Raw genomic sequence first — 23587 nt, forward strand, 5'->3', positions numbered from 1 at the left:
ATGGCAGCACAGCCTTCTGGCGTGTCAGCCACTCCTCCCAGTTTTGTGACATCAGCAAACTTGCTTGATAGTACACTCTATTCCCTCATCCAAGTAATTGATGAATATATTGAAGAATAATGGCCCCAGTACTGATCCCTGAGGCACTCCACTAGATACTGGCCTCCAAGTGGACTCTGTCCCATTGACCATGATGCTCTGGCTTCTTTCCCTCAGTCAGTTCGCAGTCCACCTCACTACCCATTTATCAATGACACTCCCACATTTCCTGCACGCTTGCAGGTAACCACTGGCTCAACACACTATTATCTAGAATGTAGTTCCACTGTGTCATGTAGAAGCTATCAAAACCCACCTGTTTTCAGGTTTAAACTGATCGACCCAGTACCAAAAGGAAGAAAAATGAAAATATGTGAAAAAGCCACAAAAAGCAGATTGATCGAGAAATGTGTTGATGGAAACAAAATTAGAAAAACAAACAAACAAAAAAACAAAAAAAACCCACAAAACAAAAAAAACCACACACACATACAAAAAAAAAAAAAACCCACACACAAAAAAAACCCAAAACAAACACCTGCTTTTCTTATATGCTGTTTATTTTTTCAACAACAAGCTCAGAGAAGTTTCTGGCCATGCCAAGTTGATTGAGATAACATTTGCAGAATGACAGAAGTTCGAAAGAATAACCACCCTTTATGAAGAAAGGTAATAATGTCACAGTTTGGTCTTTTATCACTAAATGTAGCCTTAGGAGAGGAACACAAAGGAAACAGTTGAAGCCACATAAATCTATTTATTTTCAGATCGAAGATTTTTTTCTGTGAGAAAAACCTGGGTACTAGTAGCATTAAAATAAGTTTAATTCAATAAAAATTGCTATCTGCTTTATAAATTATATGTTTCTTTATGTAACCAACATGATCATTTTGAAGAAGATCCTTCACATTTTTATGGAAGAGAGTAAAGTTTCTGCCTTACATATTAATCAAGGGAGCAAACCTACAATGGTTTCTGGGACACCTGGGGATATGAATACATTATAGCTTGACTTATTCAGAAACACCAATTTACTACTTAATATATCCAGGATAAGAGCTAGAAAATTACACTCAACTTGAGCTATAGAGGAATTTACTGTGAATTTTTCTTTCAGAACTGTCTAATCCTCCTTTTTTTTTTCTTTTCTGTACAAACACTATAAGAAGTAAGATAGGGCCCTCCAGGATCCTGTTTTTACAAAGCATAAGCTTCAATAAGTATCTAATCCACCTCAGTGCTTTCCAAGTCTTAGTTATCTTCATTTTTAAACATCAAGACTCCTTCGCAAGTTTGGTCACGATGGCTGTATTCACTGTTTTAGAAGAGCACTGTGACATTTTTATGCAAGTTCTCTGGGATATCAAGTGTTTACCATGGTAAAAGTTTCCAAAAAAAGCTACTAAGAGGCTCAGTTTATACAATATTAACTCTTCAGATAGTTTCATACGGACAATTAGAAGATTCATACATCTATTAAAAATGTTTATTAGGGTATTCAAAGGGGAATTTTATTACTGCTTCTTCAATTTACCTCCCCTTCACATTTTTATGCAACAAGGAGCTTGCACAGTACTTCAATGTGAGCAAAATAAATTAACCAAAGCTTAAAATCTCATTTTGTGTTACATTAATTAGGATTAAAAAAAAACAAAAACAAAAACAAAATAACTTTAACAGATGCTAATTGTTATTCTAAATATAATTCTATTTGTGACAAATTTTATGTGTATTGCTGTGCATTGCTTATGCAGAAATTGAAATGCTTATATTGAGGATGAATTCTTAGAATGAATACATAAATTTTATTACCTCATTACCAAAGGTGAAGCAGAGATAATAGATACAAATGCATTATGTTAATAAGGTCAGTGTGTGTCACAGGAATCAGTCTCCCACAGCTGTTAACTAATAGGTATCAATAAAATATGGTGGGACCATTCAGTATGTACTGCTCACTTGCTCTGTGCATTAGCAATAAATTTTAACCCAGATCTGTAACACATGGTAATATAATTTTACCTCATGTTCACAGTATTTTTCTCTCTTGTAATTACACATTTATGCATCCATAGCAAGCCTCTTCAACATTCTTAAGAGAGCTGTAAGATTGCACATGAAGTCATGGGAAGTGTCAAGGAATTAGAAATAACAGCTAGTAGTAATTCCTTTGAATCAAGTATTTATAATTTCAACCTTTATGTTCCATGTGTCTTGATCAGCTGGGTTGCAGTTTTGAAGAGTTTTTGAATTTAATTATTTCCATAGGTTAACCAGTCATGTGAATGCACTTTGTCTATGAAGTCTCAATTTTTAAAAAGAAAGGCAGTAAATGATATTATATTTTGTATAGTAGATAAGTCTCTTACAGTTATGGTTACAAGAAAAAGTTGCCTTTTGGAAAGAGAATCAAATTCCAGTGAAGACTAGAAAAAGCCTATAAAAAGTTGCTATGCTTCGTATAGTTATAACAGACATTTTTGGCATTGCTTATCATTAATCTTACCAAATCTTAGGTATCTTCCAGGTAGCCATCTGAGCTAATCATTGGAGATATCTTTTTACAGTCTATTGAGAGAAACATGAGGCTTTAGAGCAGCTTTCACCTGCCCTGGTTTAGTCAACTACTTTAGAATGAGATGAATCACTCCCTAGAAGTCGCTATTTCTTGCTTTTAACTCCGAAAAGAGCACCTTCATTTGACTTACTGTGACAATGTTGATATTCATATTTGCTGATATGAATTCAGTTCATCTGCTCCCCAACATACAGCACTGGAATAATCAAAATCATAAGGTATCAGGTGATTAAGTGTCTTGAAACACTTTACACCCTTTAAACACAATTTGGGGCCAATTCCGATGATCACTCTCTCTGTTACTGTCAACTCCTAGTAATGATGTAATGTGTAGCAATCACCTCTTATGTCCATCTATGAATAGTAACCAATGAAAAACACAATAGAAGATTGAGGTTTTTTGTGGTTTTTTTTGTTTGTGTTTGTTGCTGTTGTTGGTTTGTTTTGGTTTTTGTGGTTTTTTGTTTTGTTTTGTTTGTTTGTTTGTTATTGTTTGGTTTTTTTTCTGTAGTAGAACATCTTTTAGTCTGACTTCTGAAGTGAATGTTAAGGTTTTGATTTTGACCTGTGCCTTAAAAGATAAATTCTATATTGTATCATCTCCAATACTTTTCAAAAAGGTGAAGTTGTTTTCAGAAAAGAAAACATGACGGACAGTATATTCACTTTGCAGAGACTTCTCCTGATCAAACTCTTCTTAATTTTGTGTTAATTATTTGCTGCAGACCATGGCCATCGGCTGCAAATGAGTAAGACAGGCACTCTGTGGCTGACTGTGTTTATTTCCTTACAGTTTGGCATTTAGTATCAGTAAAAATTTAGAAAGGCAGCTCACGTTTTTCTGTAGAAATCCAAATAAACAAATAAATACTACCACAAAAGGGAGTAAGTAGTCTCCTACACAAACAGATAGTGCAATTTCAACAGGAAAAAAACGTAGGATCTGCCCACTCCCTCTTATCAGACTATTCAACTTACATACGAGCAGCCAAAAGCTAAATCAAATACAAATTAACACAAAAACCATGTATGACCCAAAGATATGTTTACTTGAGGGTGATGATTAATCACTTGATTACTTTGGCAGCAATTTTGGCATCAGCCACCATAAATAAAAAATTAGTTATACCATACGATTTAACTGTGAAAATTATTTTTTCCCCAGTGGAAAAAAAAATTTCTTAACAGAAAATTTTGCCTGTCCTGAACAACTGCAGTCCCCCTCAATTCCAAACTACACTGGGCCATGTTATTTGAACAGATTTTCTGTTCATACAACACCTCTTTTTCCAGTCCTCCTGGGTAAAATTCAGCTCTTGAAAAGGACAACTTATTTTGTCTCCTCTTCACACAGGAGAATTAATGTGGTTTTTTTTTTTTTTTTTTAAAAAAGACATTTTGATTTACATTTCTATGAAATAATCTCTAAAAAAACATTTAAAGTTAATACCAGGAAAGCATTCTCTTGATTCAGATACATAACTTCTGACTATGATTAGATACTCAATTACATTATCAGTTATGGTGCTATTTTTTAAACTCTTCACTCACTACAAAACATGACTTCAAAATTATGAGAATCTGCAATTTCAAATAATTTGTATGTGAATTTTGTATTTTAGTATTATGTGTAAAAATAATTTCATAAATTATTCTGCAGCCATAAAAATACGTAGTTTGCCAAAATGAAAGAAAATTCCTCAATCACAATAAAATGAGAGTTTCTATAAATTAAATAGCTTCACTTAAAAAAAAATGTACAATTATTTACACCCTGTTATTCCTACTTTTTTTTTGAGTGAACTGCTTAAACTGGCATAATCACATGGTTATTTTTGAGTATTGCCAAAGTCCACTGTACTTCAATGGCATGGAAAATTATAATATTATAGAGTGATAAGAAATTCTTATTAACAAATTAAAATATGCCCTGAGCAGAAACCTTCTTGTAAATGTCTGGCTAAAGATCAGAAAAGTATATTAGTCAAAATATGCCATGATGTGGTACTTTTTCATCTCTTGGTCTGAAAGAACATGAACAAAACAAGCAAACAAAACATCTCTGTTGCATAATTGAAATGTCATGTTTTTAAAGAAAATACATCTGCTGGTATAAATATCAGCTTTCTAGAGGGAGACATTAAGACACTACTTTCTACTTATGAAGTAACTGCCATCCATGTGCCTTAGTTCACCTTAGATATTTGAACTTAGTCGCATGTAAGATATACATACAAATAACAGCAGCAAAAACATTATGTAATTTTAGCTGTGAGTCTAATCTTCATAAAACCTCTTTAAAAATTGTGAAGAAAGACATGTTAGTGCTCTGAAACACACTCGAAGATACATTTTCCAATGGCTATGGAAAAAATGTTAAAGTACAGATTTCATTGTTGATATTATTTGCTAAAGTTTGCAGTTGCATAGATGATCGATATATTAATAATTACATCACCAAAGATTCAACTAGTACAGTCATATTTGAAAATTTTAAGCTTAGTTTTACATATAAATAGAGGAATACAAACTCACTGGCTAAAACAAAGAAAAAAAATCTCACAATAAAGGTTACCTCAAATATACACAAATATAAAGAGGATTTACTAACTAAATTTCCAACAGTGCAAATCTTACACTCATTTGCCAAATAGGGTCAGAGATGACATGAATTATTCCCAAAGCCCATTTTAGATGTAAGGCCTTAGTTTCCCTTTATTCTTTTTAGTCGATGGACTTCAATACTTGGGTTTGCTCCTAGACTGTAGGTCCTGCCCACCATGCCACATGCATTGAAAACCACTCCAGAAATTCAACTTGTAAACAAAAGCAAACCCCATACTGAGGACTGTGGAGAAATCTCATTCAAAGAGACCTGTGCCGTATTGCAGGTACATTTCAGGGAGTTTTTATTCCAATGATCATTTTCTGTTGATTGTGTGAAGGGGAGTGTACCACCTTGAGCTTCCAGCCGCACTACACAGATTTCCAGAACTATCCCAAACGACCTATCTCAAACAAGCCCTTTTGCTGCAATCAAAATAACACAATACACACTCTAAGTATCTATATCTCAATGAGATACAGCCTTTCTACACACTGAACACAATCAAGCCCTGATCTCTGGGGAGATATAAAAAATAAAAAAAAATAAATTAAAAAAAAAAATCTCCCAAGGACAAAGGAGCTCAGCTTTCAGGTTCGAAGAAGCAGTATTTTATTCTCCATATCTGGAGCTATGTCAGAAGCAGGAATACTCATCTCTGCCAAAATAATCTTCTCAACTTTTCAGGCGATGATTTGGCAACTCAAATCGACATGCAAATAACAAAAGGTTACAGAGATGGAGGCATCTGTTGCCAGCAAAAGATTTTTGTTTATGAGTCCACCTTACAGTCCAATGTAATCTGCTTTGCTTTGGGTTGGGTTCCACTGCCGGGAGAAGAGAATATTACAATTGCATCCTGTTCTGTGGGTACATTTTAGCACAGTCTCTGTCATGTGCACAGAACAGAAAGGGAATGAAGGTACATTTTACAATGCAGTGACAGGAGAAGAGATTTGTGGGAAAGGAGAGGACCTCTTTCATGAACTGTATTGTGATTTTTCTGAAGTTTTTGCTTTCTTTTGGAACTGTGGTTACACAGCTAGGCAGCTGAGCTCAGAAGAGTGCATATGGGTACATCTCCACTGCAGGAACTCCAGAAATGCACATTAAAGAGGTAGCCCATGTTGTATCAGCCGGTCTGATCACTTCACTGGTGCTGTTTAGGCAAGAGCATGGCATGCACTACATGACAACACAGGGGGATGGCACTTGACTCAAATAAACCCTCTCACTTTTCAGGCACATCCTATATTAACATTCAGCACTTGGTTTATTCCCTCTTTGGAGATGAAGGCATTTAAAAATGCACCTTGCAGTGCACTCAGTCTAACCTCACTGCTTCCCTGAGTCTGCCTGAATTTATTCCCACTGACTTCTTAAGAGCAGCAGGTTTCACCACAGTACAAGGAAACAGTCATTAGCTATGTCACCATGACAGCCTCAATCATTCTAAATACTCAAAATTTATGGGTATCCAGTTCAGAGCTCTTTTCCAAGTAATTCTCATGCACAGTATCAAAAGACTGAGAAAACAGCTGGTTCCTAATACATAATTGCAATCCCTATTTTTTTCCCATAATTTTGTCCCTTAATGAAGTATCCTGAGTAAAAGGAGGAACAGTAACAGTTCATTCTACTGTATAACTCCAGAAATGAGCAAGGACTCAGTGTATCAGTGACAGGACTGGAAAACACCTTCTCCGGCTGGACACAAGATTGTCAGAGCAGGGATTGCTCAAAAATAAAAAAAAAAAAAAGAAGAAAAAAAAAAAGGGCAGTCTCTGCAGTTCTTTAAGCTAAATGGGTCTACGAAAATCTTTCCCACAGACAAGATTTACATGAAAGCCCATAGTTTGTTTCAGTATCAGAAAGTCATTCAGTGTAGGAAGGCATTAGACTCCAAGTAAGCTGACATCGACAGGTGGAGGACAATGACAATCTAGTTCTACAGTTACAGTGAGGAACTAGTATTGCACATATGGACAGTATAGCTGATAATTCAATCCAGGAACAATCCTCGATGTTGTGCTAAGGCTTTGTGGATGCATAAATAAGAACTTATTGAGGAACACTACAGGAAAAAATGAATCTTGTCAATGCCTCCAACACTAGTAAGAAAGGTAACTGGAGCAGAGGTATGTTACGATCTTGGAAGTGTCCTTTTATTACCTATTCTGGATTTTCTGGAACAACTGACCTCCCATCTGAAGTGAATTGAAACGTGAAAGTGCAAAGTCAATCATCAAGTACATGGCAGAACAAATATAGTGGGACAGCAGCAGGTAACAGTCTCCTGCAAAAAGTGTTAGATAGAGGTGGTCCATGTTCCCTTGAGGTCTCTAATATGATACCACAGAACAAACAACTCTTGGATTTACTTAACATGTCACAGAGGTAGAGGCAAAGACCGTCACAATACAGAAGGTACCAGGGGTCATTCCAGTTCTCAATGTGATGAGTATCTCCTAGAGCGAAGTAGCCTGACATACTGTAAACAAGCTACCATCACCTAAAAGCCAAGAACTGTTTGAGAAGATGCCTTTAATAATATACATACAGCCTTACATTATATCTATTAAGTTAAGCTTGTTTGGGATTTCTCTCTATCACTGAAGCTAACTGTAATGAAATTATCTCAGTTGTACACCAAATTATTGTCCTCTGAATTGTGGTAGTTACATTCAAACTGCATGTTGAAAAACAATCCTGTGGCTATGACAACCCATGGACTACATGAACAGCATAAACAGGCACAGGCAAAAACTGTTAAGTATCATTCTAACCGTTTATTTGTATAGACAACTGAGTTTCAGCAATAAAAGAAAACAAAACACACACACACAAAAACCACAACAAAAATCCCCAAACCAAAATAAAAGAACAAACCTCCCTGGGATATTTGATTAATAAAGCTTCTGTTCTGAAGGAACCCAAGGGTCCTTGTGCTCAAAGGCAGCTTCTTTCTTGCTACATCCCTGCTGTCTGCCCTGTGTGTTATTATATATAATACTGACAGAGAAGACACTTGACAGTCCTTTAATTAAGGAAACCACCAAAGAAAATCTAATTAAAATCTATGCAGTGAGGCTTGAACCTCTTCCATGTAGTATCCATACTCATTTTTTCAGATGTGCATAAATAAATCAAGGACTTTTTGTTTTCTATTAGTTAACTGATTTTTGCTCTTTCAGTTTCATTAATGGTATGAAAGCACGAGCCTGTTCTTCTGATCGCTGTTGGGAATGCATACTAATTAGATAGACAGATGCAGTCTGAGAAAATCTACAGTAGCTTCACAGCTCTGTTGTAACTTCAAAGGAAGGCTCCCAGACTCACCAATTGCAGTAAAATGCCAGAAGCTCAATCTCTAGTTCCAGTCCTACCTAAAACATTTAAGTATAATTGAAAACAGTGAAAACTCAAGTTTAAAGATCAAGAAATAAGCACTACCTAAGAAAGTGAGGTAAAGAAATACTCCTCTGTATTACTGCTTATCTTGAATTCTAAAAGTTCAAAGAATACATATCCATGTATCCCAGGGCACTAGGATTTTAGTCCTAGATTTTCTGCCATCAGTAGTCTTGCTGCTTGAAAAATGAAACATACTTTAGCCATTGCATAAAAGTGTTGGCTTCAGAGTTTCTCAGCTGGCTCACATGAAACATTTAACTGACATGCAAAAGAGGAAGCTTTATTTCCTTTTAAGTTATAGTTCTGTTATCTCACAGATGAATCATCCTTTGTTTATTCATATAACCCAGCCAAATGCAGCAATGTGTGGAGAGATTAAACCTCTACCTTGTATTGAAATTGTATATTTTTTACTGGCCAGATATGTCCTTCATATAAAAAACAGTGGGAAAACCTTTGTGGTTTACCCATGTGAATCTATGCAAACTACAAGAAGCACAGGATTTTGATGCTATATTCACTCATAAATCTACATCATATATATATCATTTGAATAACACAACTTGTAATTACATTCTAATTTAGCATATGCAATTACAAAACTTATGTCAGATAAAACAATATGCAGCCACTATTTTATTAATCGATGCACAAATTTAAGTCATTCAGTTATAATATTTATATACAAAACAAAAACTACTTCCAAAAGAACCCCAAAGTTCATCTAACATAGAGTTTATAGTACATATTTTTACACGTCTCATATTTTCAGGTTTAAACAAATTGTGTTTTATGGGTACATCTATCACATCAACTTTATAATTAATCATGCTGCCTCTTCACAAAACTTTAGCACATTTTACTATCTTTAAACCTATATTTCTGGTAGTCTAATTTTCTGTCTTCCTGTTACTACTCTTTGATGGACATCTGTACAAGACCAATGCTTTACTGGTCACCTTGCAATTCTACCTTTCCAATTATTTAGAACAATTTACCATTGTATAAAGCCTTTCATAATATAATTAATTACTGTGACTTTCTTTAACAAAACAAAACAAACAAATAAAAAGAAAAAGGTCCAAAAGCATTTCCTTTTAGTCTGTAATACAGAGCATAGACAGTCTAGACAGAATATCTGGTATTGAAGAGAGACTTCAGAAATTCTGTCTAGAAAATCATGTCCTTTTGGAAGCATAAAGATATTTCTGGAAGGACAGGTAAGAACTATTTTAATTAATAGGAGCTAAAAGCAAAGACTAAAGATACACAAAGCAAAGTGTAACTAGTTACCAAACCAATATTATTCTCTTTTTTTTTTTTTTTTTTTTGTACCAATGGATATGGCAGATGTTAACAACTCTCCTTTCAGATAAAAAAACCTATTTTTCTTCAGGTCTCTCATGTACAAAACTTCCCCATGTCTCAACTTCAATTCTGATATTTTACAACAGTATTTGATCTTATTGCTGCAACGGAAGGGTCTGGTATTGGTAAAGGATACATTTATCTATAGCAATACTTTTCATAATTATGTATGTTTTGCATTTTTGAACTATTACTTAACATGTATGATTCATAGTAAAAATAAATAACAATTTCACTAGATTCCAAAAATTCTAAACCTGACTGAATTAGAGGTAACATAGAGTGGAAATTGTTTCCTTTTTAAAATCACATCTAAAAATATTTGCAGTATAATATTCTTAATTTCTAAGTTTTTGCAAACAAGCCCATGTTCAACTGTATTTTCCTGAAATGTTCACTTGTCTCCAGGGAAAATTTATCTCTAACAGCAGCAACTATATGTGAATTTATGTATTTATTTTAATCTCCTTGAGCTAGAAGGTAGTGGCAGGAGGAAGAAAATGGAAGAGTGAATAACTGTCCATTGTCAGAATGTTTTGCTGTCCCTCAGGTAAAAGAATAAAGAGCTAAACAAGGCACAGACATGAGTTGCTGAAAACTTTTTCATATATTACGAGGTCAGTAAATGGAATTTGGCAGACAGATTCTCCAGATATTCTGTCTAGACTATCTATGCTCCAGCTTACAGAATAAAAGGCTGAACAGGAATTTCTGCTGGTTGCTACATGGTTGGGTATCAGAATAATGCCTGTTTCCTTTACTTTTCAGTGTTCTACTGAAGAAAGTGAACTGACTCAAAAGAAAAGGGGGCATGAAGTAGACTGGTGGTAAATAAGGAATCAGAGGGCAAGAAAAGAGATAAGAAATTATGAAGATAGATAAATCATGAGAGATGGTTGAAAAGATAGGGAAAGGAAAAAAAAAAGGTTTAAAGGGACAGGTTTTGATCTGGCAAAGAACATGGGAAAACAGAATGATTAACCAAGGAGTAAAGACTGTTTAATTTCAATAAATTGAACAAGCTTGGGACCATATTCTAAGAATTTTCTGGTGACCTGTGAGTTATCACTGAATTATCCATAGTAGTGTTGAATGCTCTTGCCCTGTGCACAAGGATGGAAACAGGAAATTTACTATCATAACTGTAGCTAGGAAATTTAGGAGTTTCATAAGCCATCTGATATAGAGAAAAGGAATAGAGAAAGAAACAATGTAACATGAATTTCAAGAGATAAGGACACAAGGTGAGAATAAATCTGGATAAATCAAAAAAGTCAGGACAAAGACCCTTACGGAACAGAAACACAAGACAAAGTAATCCAAACAGAATGATGCATCGCATCCAATATGTGTTTTCTTTAGCATGCTAAATGTACTCGTTTCCTCTTCTCCTATCAGCAAGTATTTGTGAAATTTCTTTTTCAAGTATAAACATAATAAGACATTTTTTAAGCTTTATTGGTCTCCAAAATGTGTTAGAACTAAAAGGATAATGATGGATTATCACAGCGGGTAACAGAAATTAGAGCCCTTTGTTGTCATCTTAAGTTTCTAATTCTTCAAGGTGACATTATGATGTCACATAATGTTACCATTTTTACGGTAGTTTTGGTCTCACATGACAGTTTAAAAGAAAGAACATTACCTATTCAAATTCATATGAAGTAAACTAGAAAACACTGGAATTACACTTTTTAACTTTATTTATGTTTATTTGCAGTTTCTGTTTCCTGTTAAGACAGTAGAGCTATTATGTCATAAAATAAAATATCCTGATTAAATATACCAAAGCAAACAGTAACTTGTGATTGAATTAATATATGTGTATTTAGAGAGGATTAAAACTGCAGGGTATGGGCTATCCATTTAAATTGAAGCTAAATTCAAATATTCACTAGAAACATCATGATAAAATCTTGTTAATTTAAACATATGACTATGTCTTTTAGGAAAGAGAATATAAACCAGCCTATATTTTATACTTTTGTGATTCATAGGAAAAGGGAGACAAATTCAGAGTGCAAACCTTATTATTGACATTTATTTTAATTAATTTATTTTGTAACTTTATTATTGTTTCATATTAATGCACTTCAGATACATCATGCATAACAGCTTGTTTAAGATGGATGAAAGCCAAATCTATTACGCATTAAAATATAATAACTATTCAGAAGGAAGTTCTGAGTTATTAACTCTGCATTATGAGTCATTCATAAATTTACACAACAGAGTAAGAGCCTATAACAGGAAATGAAAGTAACGAAGTCCAGTTCAAATGTTTTATTATTCAAAATTTTAAAATATTTATGTAATTATTTAAACTGAAATTTTACTAAGGCAGCAACATAGGGCTATTCTTCAAAAAAATACAGCTGTTCCTTCAATGACCTCATGTAAATTGAATCATATGCATATAGGGAAGTCTAATTATTTGAAAACCAACAAATATATATTGCTTCCTAGACTGCCTTCTTGTACCCACCAAGCCTGAAATATTTAACAGTTTTGAAACAAAGGATAACAATCTGAATTCACCCCTAGAAATGGTATATAACTGTTTTGATTCAGACTAAAAAGAAAACACATTTAGAAAATTAATATAATTCATTGGTATTCAGCAAACAACACTACCAACATATTTCTCTATACAAAGTATAATGTATGTAGTACAATACCTGTATATGCAAACTGAACAAGATCCCACAGTGCATTGGGGTCTATGCCTTCCATTTTGATCTCTTCTTGCTTGGCTTCACAAACATCACTTGTAAACATGGCAGCAAAGTAGTCAGAGACAGAACTGAGGACAAGTCTGCAAAAAAGTTAGAAACTGGTCTCATTTACATTGATTTACGTATTATAAGTTTTGTATATATGTTAAAAAAATTTTAAAAATCTTTTCATAGTAATTATAAATTAACAGGAGCAATATATTATCAATGCAAGTAGGCAGCGAAATACATCATGACATTTAATTCTAATTTGCTTTTGCTTTCTGTGATGTGAACCAAGTGGTACATTTGCATATGACTGTAGAACAGACATAGAAATTAGTGCTCAATCTTTCTGCTAATTTTCAAGTCATGCAGATGTCCCAATTATTAACCAGATAACCTCTCAGTATCAAAGACTACTTATTAGTGAAACACATTTCATACTCTAGAGGTACTCTTCATTGCTCTTAAAGGCCTATTTTTCATAAACTTTACACAATCCTTCAACCTTCTATAAAACTGTTAATAGCTTAACATACTATTGACTATAAAAAAGAAAGTCATTGTCTAATGCAATGTTTTTGTTAAGAAACATTTCTAAAAGAAAATAATCTCAAAATTCTTACAAAATGTGAATGACTTCTGTAGGGATCTGATTTAGATTAATTAAAAACAAACAAAAACCAAACAAATTAACAAAAAACAATAACAAAAAAACCCCACCAACAAAACAAACCAAACGCTAAAAATAAACAAGTTACTGCTTATCAGCCAATGAGGTAATTGATTGCTTTTGCTCTCTTAGCTCACCCCAATAGCAAAGTGAAATATGACAGTTTGAATTGGCTTCATAATTTCACAGTGCTTTAAGTTACCATATTTTCCTGCAAGTAGGGCAGCTTGAGAACAGATATATGAACTTTACTCTGCCATGAATGATGGACAATGACTAATTAGGTGTCACAGATTTATCATTTCTGATGTTGTGTTAAACTCTAGCAAAAACAAACTTTAGAAGTAAGGCTCTTAATTCACAAACAGTTCACATTCATGTTAATGTAAATAATAAAAACAAAGGATGTCTATAAAAAGTTTAATTTAGAAATATACTTCATTGCTACCTTTAGAGACATCCAAAACATTATTTATTTATTTATTTTACCACTGAAGAACATTTACTTTTATGTGTGTTCTATTTATTATCTCAACTGAGTATCACAAGTATGTCTTTAGTCAACCAAGATAACTGTAGAATTCCAGAAAAATAAAAATCTCGTGACACTTCCTCAAATGCTTGTTCTGACCGCTTATTTAAAAGTGACTCGATTCACTGTTATTAAATGCTTGATTTAAATTAAAAAAATAAAAACCAAACACAACACAGTAAAAACAAAACAAACAAACAAAACCACAACAAAATTATTATTTTCTATGAGATACAATCTCTCACAGCTAGCAGAGATGTAATTTAGGTTTCTGATGAAGATTTCCATTTGAGAGCATTTTGCATCACCTATTGCTTCAGATTTATTAACCACCATTTAAAATCAACTGTGAGTCTTCATTTTGGTCACTTGATAAAAACAAAGTTAAAACCTGTTGCTGCATCAATACTGGTGGACAAATTAATTAACAGAAGTTCTAATAGACCAGTCAATGATAAATTGAAATATTTTAAACTGTATTATCTGAGGTTTGTAATTTATATCATTTATGTTCAAACATTTTTTTATATAAACTTCTTATCCATGTATTCTCAACTCAAAAATAAATTTCAAAAAATAGAAAAGGGAGGATAGAAAGTAAATAACAGAAAGATTATATCTCTTTCACAAACTTCTACAAAAATCTGTGATTTTCTGCATTTTGTCTCATGGATTATTCTGGGGTGAGGAATCTCAAAGAAGCTATCTAATGGATTCCAGCTGCAAATGAGTATTCAGTCTACAGGACCAGACAAGATCCATTGTGAAGTGAAAAACCCTGAAAAACATGTAATGCAGATATCAAGTCCTCACTACCCATTTTATTTTAAGGTTTACTCTTACCAGTTTGCATCACCTGTTGAAGAAGAAGGTTTAAGTGAACAGAAAGATTCTGACAAGTACCAGCTCACCTAAACAAGCAATACAAGTTTTTCAACAGTGATAAAGGAAGAGCAGGGGTTTTTTTTAAGCCCCTTATGTTAATCAACAGTTACTAGAAATAATGAATCAGCTACTTCCTCAACTGGATATAACCAAAAAGTTAACCTATTTGGTGACACAAACTTTCTCCTTGGCAAGTGCTTCAAAGGCTAAATTGAACTGAAGGGAACTTAATTCTGAAAGGTGACACCTTTTGCAAATCTTAATTGTGTTCCAGTGTTTAGATAGAAAATGAAAAGTGAGAAATCAAAGGGATCAATTCATCTGTAATGATCTGCTGCTTTTGTAGCTCAGAAGGCACTAAACAGTTCTAAATCTTGGTTTAAAGGCATGTTGACCTATTCATCAAGAAAGGTCAGGTGTTTCAGGATGTCACCTTTTTTCAACTACTGATCTGGCAGTGAGAATACACAATAAACTCTTTCTTCCTTGAAAATCATAGCAGGTAACTCATTGCGAAAATGAGTTCATGGACCCCAAAAGATTTTTGCCAGATTGAGGGACTTCTCTAGCTTTACTACAACTAAATTCAGCCCGATATATTTCTGGTTTACTTTATAATATAGCATATAACTGATTCCTGTTGTGACCATTTTTGTCCTATGATTTTGTTTTCTTCTATTGCAGAATATTTCCTTGCAATTTTCACAACTGTTTTCTCATATACCTTTGATTACAGAATTCCCTTAACCCTGTTGGTGCGTTTAGAAATTTAAAGAAACAAACAATCAAAAGAAATAAACCTTGATCACTTATATTCTTTAAGCAGGTTCTAATGATATTTTACTGACAAGCGAATAGAATCTCAGATGTTACTTGGACTGAAAACTCATAGACATGCCACAACTTTTTCCACACACATTGTGCTATTTCATATAGGAGCTGAACATTCATTGCTTTTAAATATGATTTATTTCTCTGTAGAGGACACCAGCTGACACTGGGTGTTTTTACTGGTAGTGGTGCTCTACAGCTCTTCTTACAGCTAGCAAATATTTACTGTACATATAGAGAAGACGTCATGATTTCTTAAATTTTAGGACTTGCAGAACTAAGGTATATCCAAGCATGAACTTGAAAAAATACAGGAAAAAAAGTAAGCAGACACTGCCTGTACAATCAAGACTGCCATCTTTTTTGAGTCAAATACAAAAAAGGAGCAAGCTGTGGAACAGGTCAACTGTTTTGCATTACACCAGGTTGTGAGTGTCCTTCCTCATAACTGTGGTACTCTTCCTCACCAGCTTACCAAACACAGAAAAAGTTATAAGAGCTTTGCAAAAATATAGCTAACAGTAAATTTAATCTAGTACACAGATTATTTCCTGCTCAGTACCAAAGATCCTTAGAAAAATTGTCCAGATGCCAATATTTTTTTGAGACCAAATATTGCCTGCCAACTTTAAATTGGCATTTCCAATCTCAGAATTCTAATTTGTAGTTAATTGGGATCACTGACTTTCATGTTGACCATAATTCAGAATCAGATATGCAATGTATTTCCGTTTTTTTTCACTCAGCCTTTCCTACACACACTACTACAATTGGCTTTAATACACATAACATACAAAATGGTGTCATTTTCAACTCAGATTCAGTAATACAGCACAAACCTAAATCTTATTGCTCTAGGGAGTACCCTAACAGACTGTGCAAAAGTAAGTGCATAGTGTTTGGTGTAAAAGCTATTCATACCTTGAGGTATTAATCCATTCTATATTTAACAATGGTAATTTATTTGTTTTGCAACATTTTCATTTCTATTTTCTTATCTGTTAACTATGTTCTTTAGATCCTATTTCACTTTACTTAAGAACAGCATGAAATGTGTACTATCCATTCTCTGTTGAGGAATTTGCCACTACGTGTACCTTCTACCTCCACCTGTCATCTAGTCGGCATTTTGAATCTAGAATTCTTTGCCATCTACCTTTCTTTCTTTGCAGTCAGGACACCGACATGTTAATCGGGTTTATTACTGCTATAACTGTCTCTGAATTTGTAAGTACGCAAAGAAAGACATGAGATACATCATAAATTATGCTTGCCCATTCTAAAAAGATCCTCTAATCATGTTGTGTATCTTGTCTCGGAGAACAAAAGTATTCCATTGACCACTTATATATTGCAAGCTTTTGTTTTACTTTGTACTAACAGGCATTGTTCACAGACTGTTTTCCCTCCTTCTCCTGTGGATTAGTATAGCCACTTTTCATTTCATTGACTAATTTGAGGATCAGAGACATTTTCAGGAATTTCCAAAGTGATAACACAATAAAAATAAGATTAAAAGAGTGTTTATGTTCCTTTATGCAGTCTCTCCAGGATTCACATTTTGTTTATCTTCTTTCAAAACAAAAATTGTACTCAATTTCTATGGAACAACAATGTAGTCAGGGAAGGAATGTTATGTACAATAGTAGGGAGGTATCACCTCTGTTTTGGAAGATGCTGAGACAAAATTCACCAGTGGATGTTGAAGTGTTTACACTCTCTATGTTTGAAGATATGGAATCCAAAAACTACTCTTGGTAAAAGAATATTGGGAACTAATAAAGCATCTGCTGCTCATTTCTATTGCCTGTGAAGAGTATGTACAGTCATTCATTGTCTACTCTGCCCATTGTCGCCGGCTTGCTCATGAACAATTCCATTCCTTCTTGATTCTGAGTTTTCCTCTGGTCTCAGACATGTTTGCCAACAAACTGTCAGCTACATCAATTTTTTACATTGTCATTACTTGTTCCTTCAAAGCAGAAATAATTTACTTTTCAGAGTAAACAGGCAAAGGACGTAGGTGGTATCTCAGGGTAAGAAAGAAAACATGGTGTACCTAATACATGCTATCCCATTGCAAACCATGAGAGTATTGAACATTGAGCAGTTAGAAAGAAAAGCTGAACTGCCCGTTCTAACTTTGTACAGTGACATTAATTGATGAAAACATGTATCTGTAGACTACAAGTGAATAACAGGCCCAATTAGTAGTGACAAAAAGCTCAGATTATGTATCAGTCATCTGAAGAGTACACAAAAGCAACTAAGTCTCAATAATAACATGCATTCAACTGACTTCTCAAAAACATTCTTTGTGTGAATCATTACACCTTTCACTGAAAATTATTTTTTATTTATTTCAGAATTTAAAACTTTAAATTGCATCTTTTTAAAATTTTCATATTTATGAAGGCATATGTATGACTGTGTCCTGGTTTCAGCTGGGATAGAGTTAGTTTTCTTCCTAGTAGCTGGTATAGAGCTGTGTCTTGGATTTAGTATGAGAAGAATGTTGATTATACACTGATGTTTTAGTTGTGGTTAAGCAGTCAAGGACTTTTCAGCTTTTCCTACCAGCATGTCAACAAGAAGGTGGGGAGTGCACAAAAGGTTACACAGCCAAGATACACAGCCAGGACAGCTGACCCCAACTGACTGAAGGCATACCCCATACCATATAATGTCATGCTCAGAATATAAAGCTGGGGGGAGAAGAAAGGGGGAGACGTTCAGATCGATGGTATTTGTCTTCCCAAGTAACCATTACATGTGATGGAGCCCTGCTTTCATGGAGATGCCTGAACACCTGTCTGATGATGGGAAGTAGTGAATCAATTCCTCATCTTAGTTTGCTTGTGCATGCGACTTTTGCTCTGCCTATTAAACTGTCTTTATCTCATTCCATGAGTTTTCTTACTTTTACTCTTTTGATTCTCTTCCCTCACTGGGGGAAGTAAGCAAGCAGCTGTGTGTTGCTTAGGTGCTGGCCAGTATTTTGAACTCTATGCTGTTTTGAATCAGTAGGAAGATGGAAAAAAAAAATAGACAGAAATATAATCCAAGCAGCTTCTAAATATTTGGGAATGGGCAGGAGAGGCAAAATGTGGCAGTGATGGAGATAAGAGTTAACGAAGATCCATCATAATATAAATACAAAAGAGAGTTCAGTACTTTTCTCCAGAAGAAAAAACATATTCGGATATAGCATACACATTTGGATGTAGAAAGACAACACAATCAACTGTGATCCTCTATTTGTGGGCTTAATGATTTTATTTATTCACTGTAACTCCACAAGAAAAAGGGGGGAAAAAGCTTTCAATAGGAGGAAATTTCAGTTTTAGCTCCTTTGAACTATCAGGAGAAATGTCAGAAACCCAAGTTTGATGAAAGTACAGAGATAGATCTTTAAAGCATTTAGAATAAGTGACTGCTTAAATATCTAGACTTTTTATAAGGTCTATTGGCCATTTTTATCTTTTATTCTAGTACTCCTTTGTACAAAAACAAATAACGGAGCATCAATATCAATTTATCTTCACAGCTCACTCCTCCATAGAGCTCAGTTTGGTCAACCCCTTGTGTGTGATCTTTAACCCCTTTTTTGATAGTGGGCTGTCAGTTCTTGCTGACCCGACTGACCCAAGCTATTCTTGTACAGCCTCCTTTGTCATCCTGATTTTATTTGTTTGCTTATTGTTTTTTTGTTGTTGTTGTATTTTGTTTAAAAAAACCCATTCAATTTGAAAGGGGAACCAATCCCCTAAACATAGATGTCAAGGGTCAATTTCAGAGATTTTGGAGTATCTGATTCATCAGCATAGGCCTGATGCAGACCAATGCAAACCTTGCACTCTTCTGGACCACATACTGAAAGCCAGGCAGGGTACTCCAAGGCATCTCAGGAGAAAGGAGGCAGCTGAACACTGCTTTTTACTTTCTTCCTAAGACATCTCACGCTTGTTTCTTTCACCCTTCAAGGTTCATTTCAGTTACTCCACCTATGTACACTCCATAAAGTAATAGCATTAGTACTCTGGTTTAATAGAATCATAGAACGTCTTGAGTTCAAAGGGACCGATAAGGAGCACTGAGTCCAACTTCCTGCTCCTCATAGGACTACCTAAAACTAAATCATGTAACCAAAAGCATCATCCAGACACTCCTTGAACTCTGACAAGCTTACTGATCTGACCACTTCACTGGGGAGCCTGTTTCAGTGACAGACCACCCTTCTGGTGAAGAACTTTTACCTTATGTCCATTCTGAACTTTCCCCGATACAGCTTCATTCCATTTCCTTGTGTCCTATCTGGAGCAGATATCCACCCTGCAACCTGTGGAGGACTCCACACTGCAGAAGGTTGATGTGCCTGAAGGAAGTTGTAGCCTGTGAAGAGCCAATAGTGGAGCAGGCTCCTGACAGGAGATGCAGACCATGCAGAGGAACCCATACTGGACCAGGTTTTCCGGCAGGGTTTGTGGCCCACAGAGGACCCATTCTCCCGGGCTGTTCCTGAAAAACTGCACCACATGGAAAGGACCCACAATGGAACAGTTCGTGAAGAACTGCCACCTGTGGGAAAGATCCATGCTCCAGAAATTAGTGAAGGACTGTCTCATGTGGGAGATATCCCACACTGGAGCAGGGCAAGAGTGTGAAGAGGAAGCACCAGCAGAGACAACATGTGATGAACTGAACACAACCTCAGTCTCCTGTCCCCTTGTGCTTCTTGGGGGGAGGAGGTAGAAGAGTCAGGAGTGAAGCTGAGCCTGATAAGAAGAGAGGGGTGGGGAGAATGTGTTTTTATTGTTGTTTTTATTTCTAAGTATACTACTATTAACTGGTATTACATTAAATTAATTTCTCCCAAGTCAAGTTTGGTTTGCTTCTGATGGTAATTGGTGAGTGATCCCCCTGCCTTTGTCTTGCCCCATGAATGTTTCCATCTTATTTTCTCCCCTTGTCCTGCTGAGGACAGCGAATGGCAGAGCAGCTTCATGGGCACCTGGTAACCAACCAAGGTCAACACACCACAATCAGACACAGGTGTCTATGTAACTTAAGCTATAGAGCTCCATTGATTACAAGATCAGACACATGACCACGTCAAAACCAAATCTAAATTATCGCAAATGATCTTCAAAACTCAAGGCTCATTTCTGCATGTGCAAAATTTTTAAGTGGTATATACTCAAGAGGTACAAATAAAACCAGAAGAGTTCCTTGTGGAGATCACAGAACTTGCCTTTAAAATATTAATCCTATTCTCAGTATCAGGAAATATGCTCGATCTATTACTCCTTCTTCTTAAAAGGAAAAAAACCATCCAGGTTAATATTAAAAGCTTATCTAAATTGCCTTGCTACTTTCCTTATGACAGCAGGATTTTTTGTTGTTGTTGTTCTGTCCTAACCATATTACTTGAATAATTTGTTTTTAAACTCATGGACAGTAGGTTGTGTTAAATACCACAGTTTAGATGCAATATTTGACTCAGGAAGTTCCTCAAACCCTAATTACAGATATCCGGGAGTGAACACAGGGCAGTTGTACTGTTTATACATGAGCATCTGTTACTGACTAATTCAAGAAAATAAGCTGAGTCTTAGGACCACATATTGTGCACTCTGTTTCTTTCACCCATGCCTTTACACTATCTTTCCTTCTCTGCCTGGTTCTTTATTCTTTCATCTCTCCTTTTAGCTCTGTTCATTTTTTTCATTTTATTGACACTGTTTTTTTCTTAAACTGCACCTTTTTTATAGTACAAAATACATTGAAAAGGATGGCCTCTGTCACCTAAAAAAGGGAATGTAAATTATACTTTGCTGAAAGATTTTTATCAAATTTATCTGGATGTGTAGTCTTCCAGCATTTATCAGGATGCTCTATGTCAGGTGCCCACCAAGCTGCTCTGTCACTCCCCCTTCTCAGGTGGACATGGGGAGACTAAAGAATGTATCTGTTTTATACATAACTGGTAATTTTCTATTCATTTGTGCTACCTTTTCCACCACAGAAAGAATCCTCCCTTACCCTTATCTTGAATATCACAATGAACCATAATGCCCATGTTTCTTTGATGTTAAGTGAAAACAGCAAAAAAAGAACTCAGATTTCTCATTATAAACTCAGCTATACTTGACAATATTAAAATAACTACAAAAGTAGATTTCTCAGTTTCTTTTCATTCACAATCTTCGGTTCTCACCAAATGCAATGAAAGTCAGAATTGCGAGTTGCAGATGTAACTCTCCTCCTATATTTTTGCATTTTCTGCTTGTAATGAATTTTCTGGTTTATTGTAATTTGGTCTCTGTTAAATAGGAGCTTTTTTGTATTTCTTGAATAGGGACAGATAAACTCTCTCCTTATGTAACTTTTTTTTTTTAACTCCAACACTGACTTCCTATATTGCTACATGCACATTCCTAGTCAAAATCCAACTTAAGGTTTAAACCTTAGTCTCAACTTAGAGCTGTGTATATTTATACAATCCTGGCTAGAAGTTTTAATGAACTCTCCAGTACAAATTATTATTTGTATTGACTTTGGCTGTTTTCTTTGCAGCATTTTTTTATGTTTATTCAGCAGCTGTATGGTATTTCGGTTATTGTACTTAAGAACAGTGTAACTCAAGTGAGTTGTCTTCACTCAAAACAACAAAATTATTTGTGGTGAATAAATATATTTAATTTCATTTTATTACCTGATTAAGACTTTTCTTCTACCTTGCTTTGATCATGTCACTATAGTTCTGAATAAAATTTACTTCCATGTTTTTGTGCTTCACATGACATTTACTACCTTCAGATTAGTTAGATTTCTAGGTCACTGCATGTGGCTGATTGTAAGCTGGATAGAAGAAAGGAGAGTTAATTATAGTGGGTTGGGTTTATTCAATTGTTTCTTTTATAACAGCAATGCTTGAGTTCTTTCTGTTCCAGGCATTGTGAAGTTACAATATGTTTCTTGTCTTAAAGAGGTTATATTCTAGATGAGAGGTACAGAAAATGAGAAAAATACACATAGCATGAATCTCCAGAGCAAGCGGAGAAACTACAAACTCCATGTTCATAACATTTTAAAATTAGGATGATCTGTTAATAGTGCAACAGCTTAAGGAAAATTACTATTTTAGCATTTTTCTGTCTTTAAGGTATTTTACATTATTGCATTTGATTGTTATCTATACACGTTACAGCACTATAACAAAAACAAAAAACAAAAACAAAACAACCAAACCCTGAGGTTTACTAAATTTTTCAAACTAATTAAAATGTCAGCTGCTTTGCACCTTGGAAATGCCTGCTTCAGAGGTCTTCCTGTTTTCTCAGTATCCTTTTTGGTTGCTTGTTCATCATTACAATACTTGGTTGGCTTATACTTCCTTTTGCTATTCTTTCTTTTGAAATATTATACCTGCAACCTATTTAGTGGAAGATTAGGTTACACAAACACAATGTTTAGGAGACAACAAAGGTCTTAAGTACATTATAATTTCAAAGCTGTTTGAGTCACCCGAACAGTGAAAAGCAGCTCTAATAAGATTGAGAGTTTGGCATGGTGCCTCCAAGTGGGGAACTAGAGCTCGGTGATTATGTTTTATGATCTCCCTTCTAATTTGGGAGATCTACACAACCACCAGGGGTGCATAAAGTGCCAGATGCATAATACGTTTAAGAGTGGCAAAAACCCTGGAACACAGAAGTTGTGTCAGTTGCCAAGACAGTGGGTAGAAATTGCTGGGGACTTTGCTGGCATCTGAGAACCCAAGTACATCAAGGCAAGGGAGGAACATCAAAACCAGCAGCTCTTAGAAGACAGGAGAGTAGAAACAAAGTATTAAGAATGAAAAAAGCTGAAATAAGAGAAAGATTTCTATGGTTATTACAGATACTAATCTGACACAAAAAGGATTCTGCTTCACATGTGTTGC

General features: G+C 34.9%; 1 protein-coding gene across 1 annotated transcript in view; it reads right to left on the reverse strand.

Annotated features, from left to right (window-relative positions):
- Positions 1-23587, reverse strand: part of KLHL1 (kelch like family member 1) — a 213802-nt gene that overhangs the window by 124497 nt on the left and 65718 nt on the right. Inside the window, exon 3 of the mRNA XM_065832465.2 lies at positions 12683-12819. Within this exon, the coding sequence (XP_065688537.2) occupies positions 12683-12819 (137 nt within the window). The remainder of the gene's footprint in view (positions 1-12682; positions 12820-23587) is intronic.

Source organism: Patagioenas fasciata, chromosome 1 (genome assembly GCF_037038585.1).
Source record: "Patagioenas fasciata isolate bPatFas1 chromosome 1, bPatFas1.hap1, whole genome shotgun sequence".
In the NCBI taxonomy this organism is placed as follows: Eukaryota; Metazoa; Chordata; class Aves; order Columbiformes; family Columbidae; genus Patagioenas; species Patagioenas fasciata.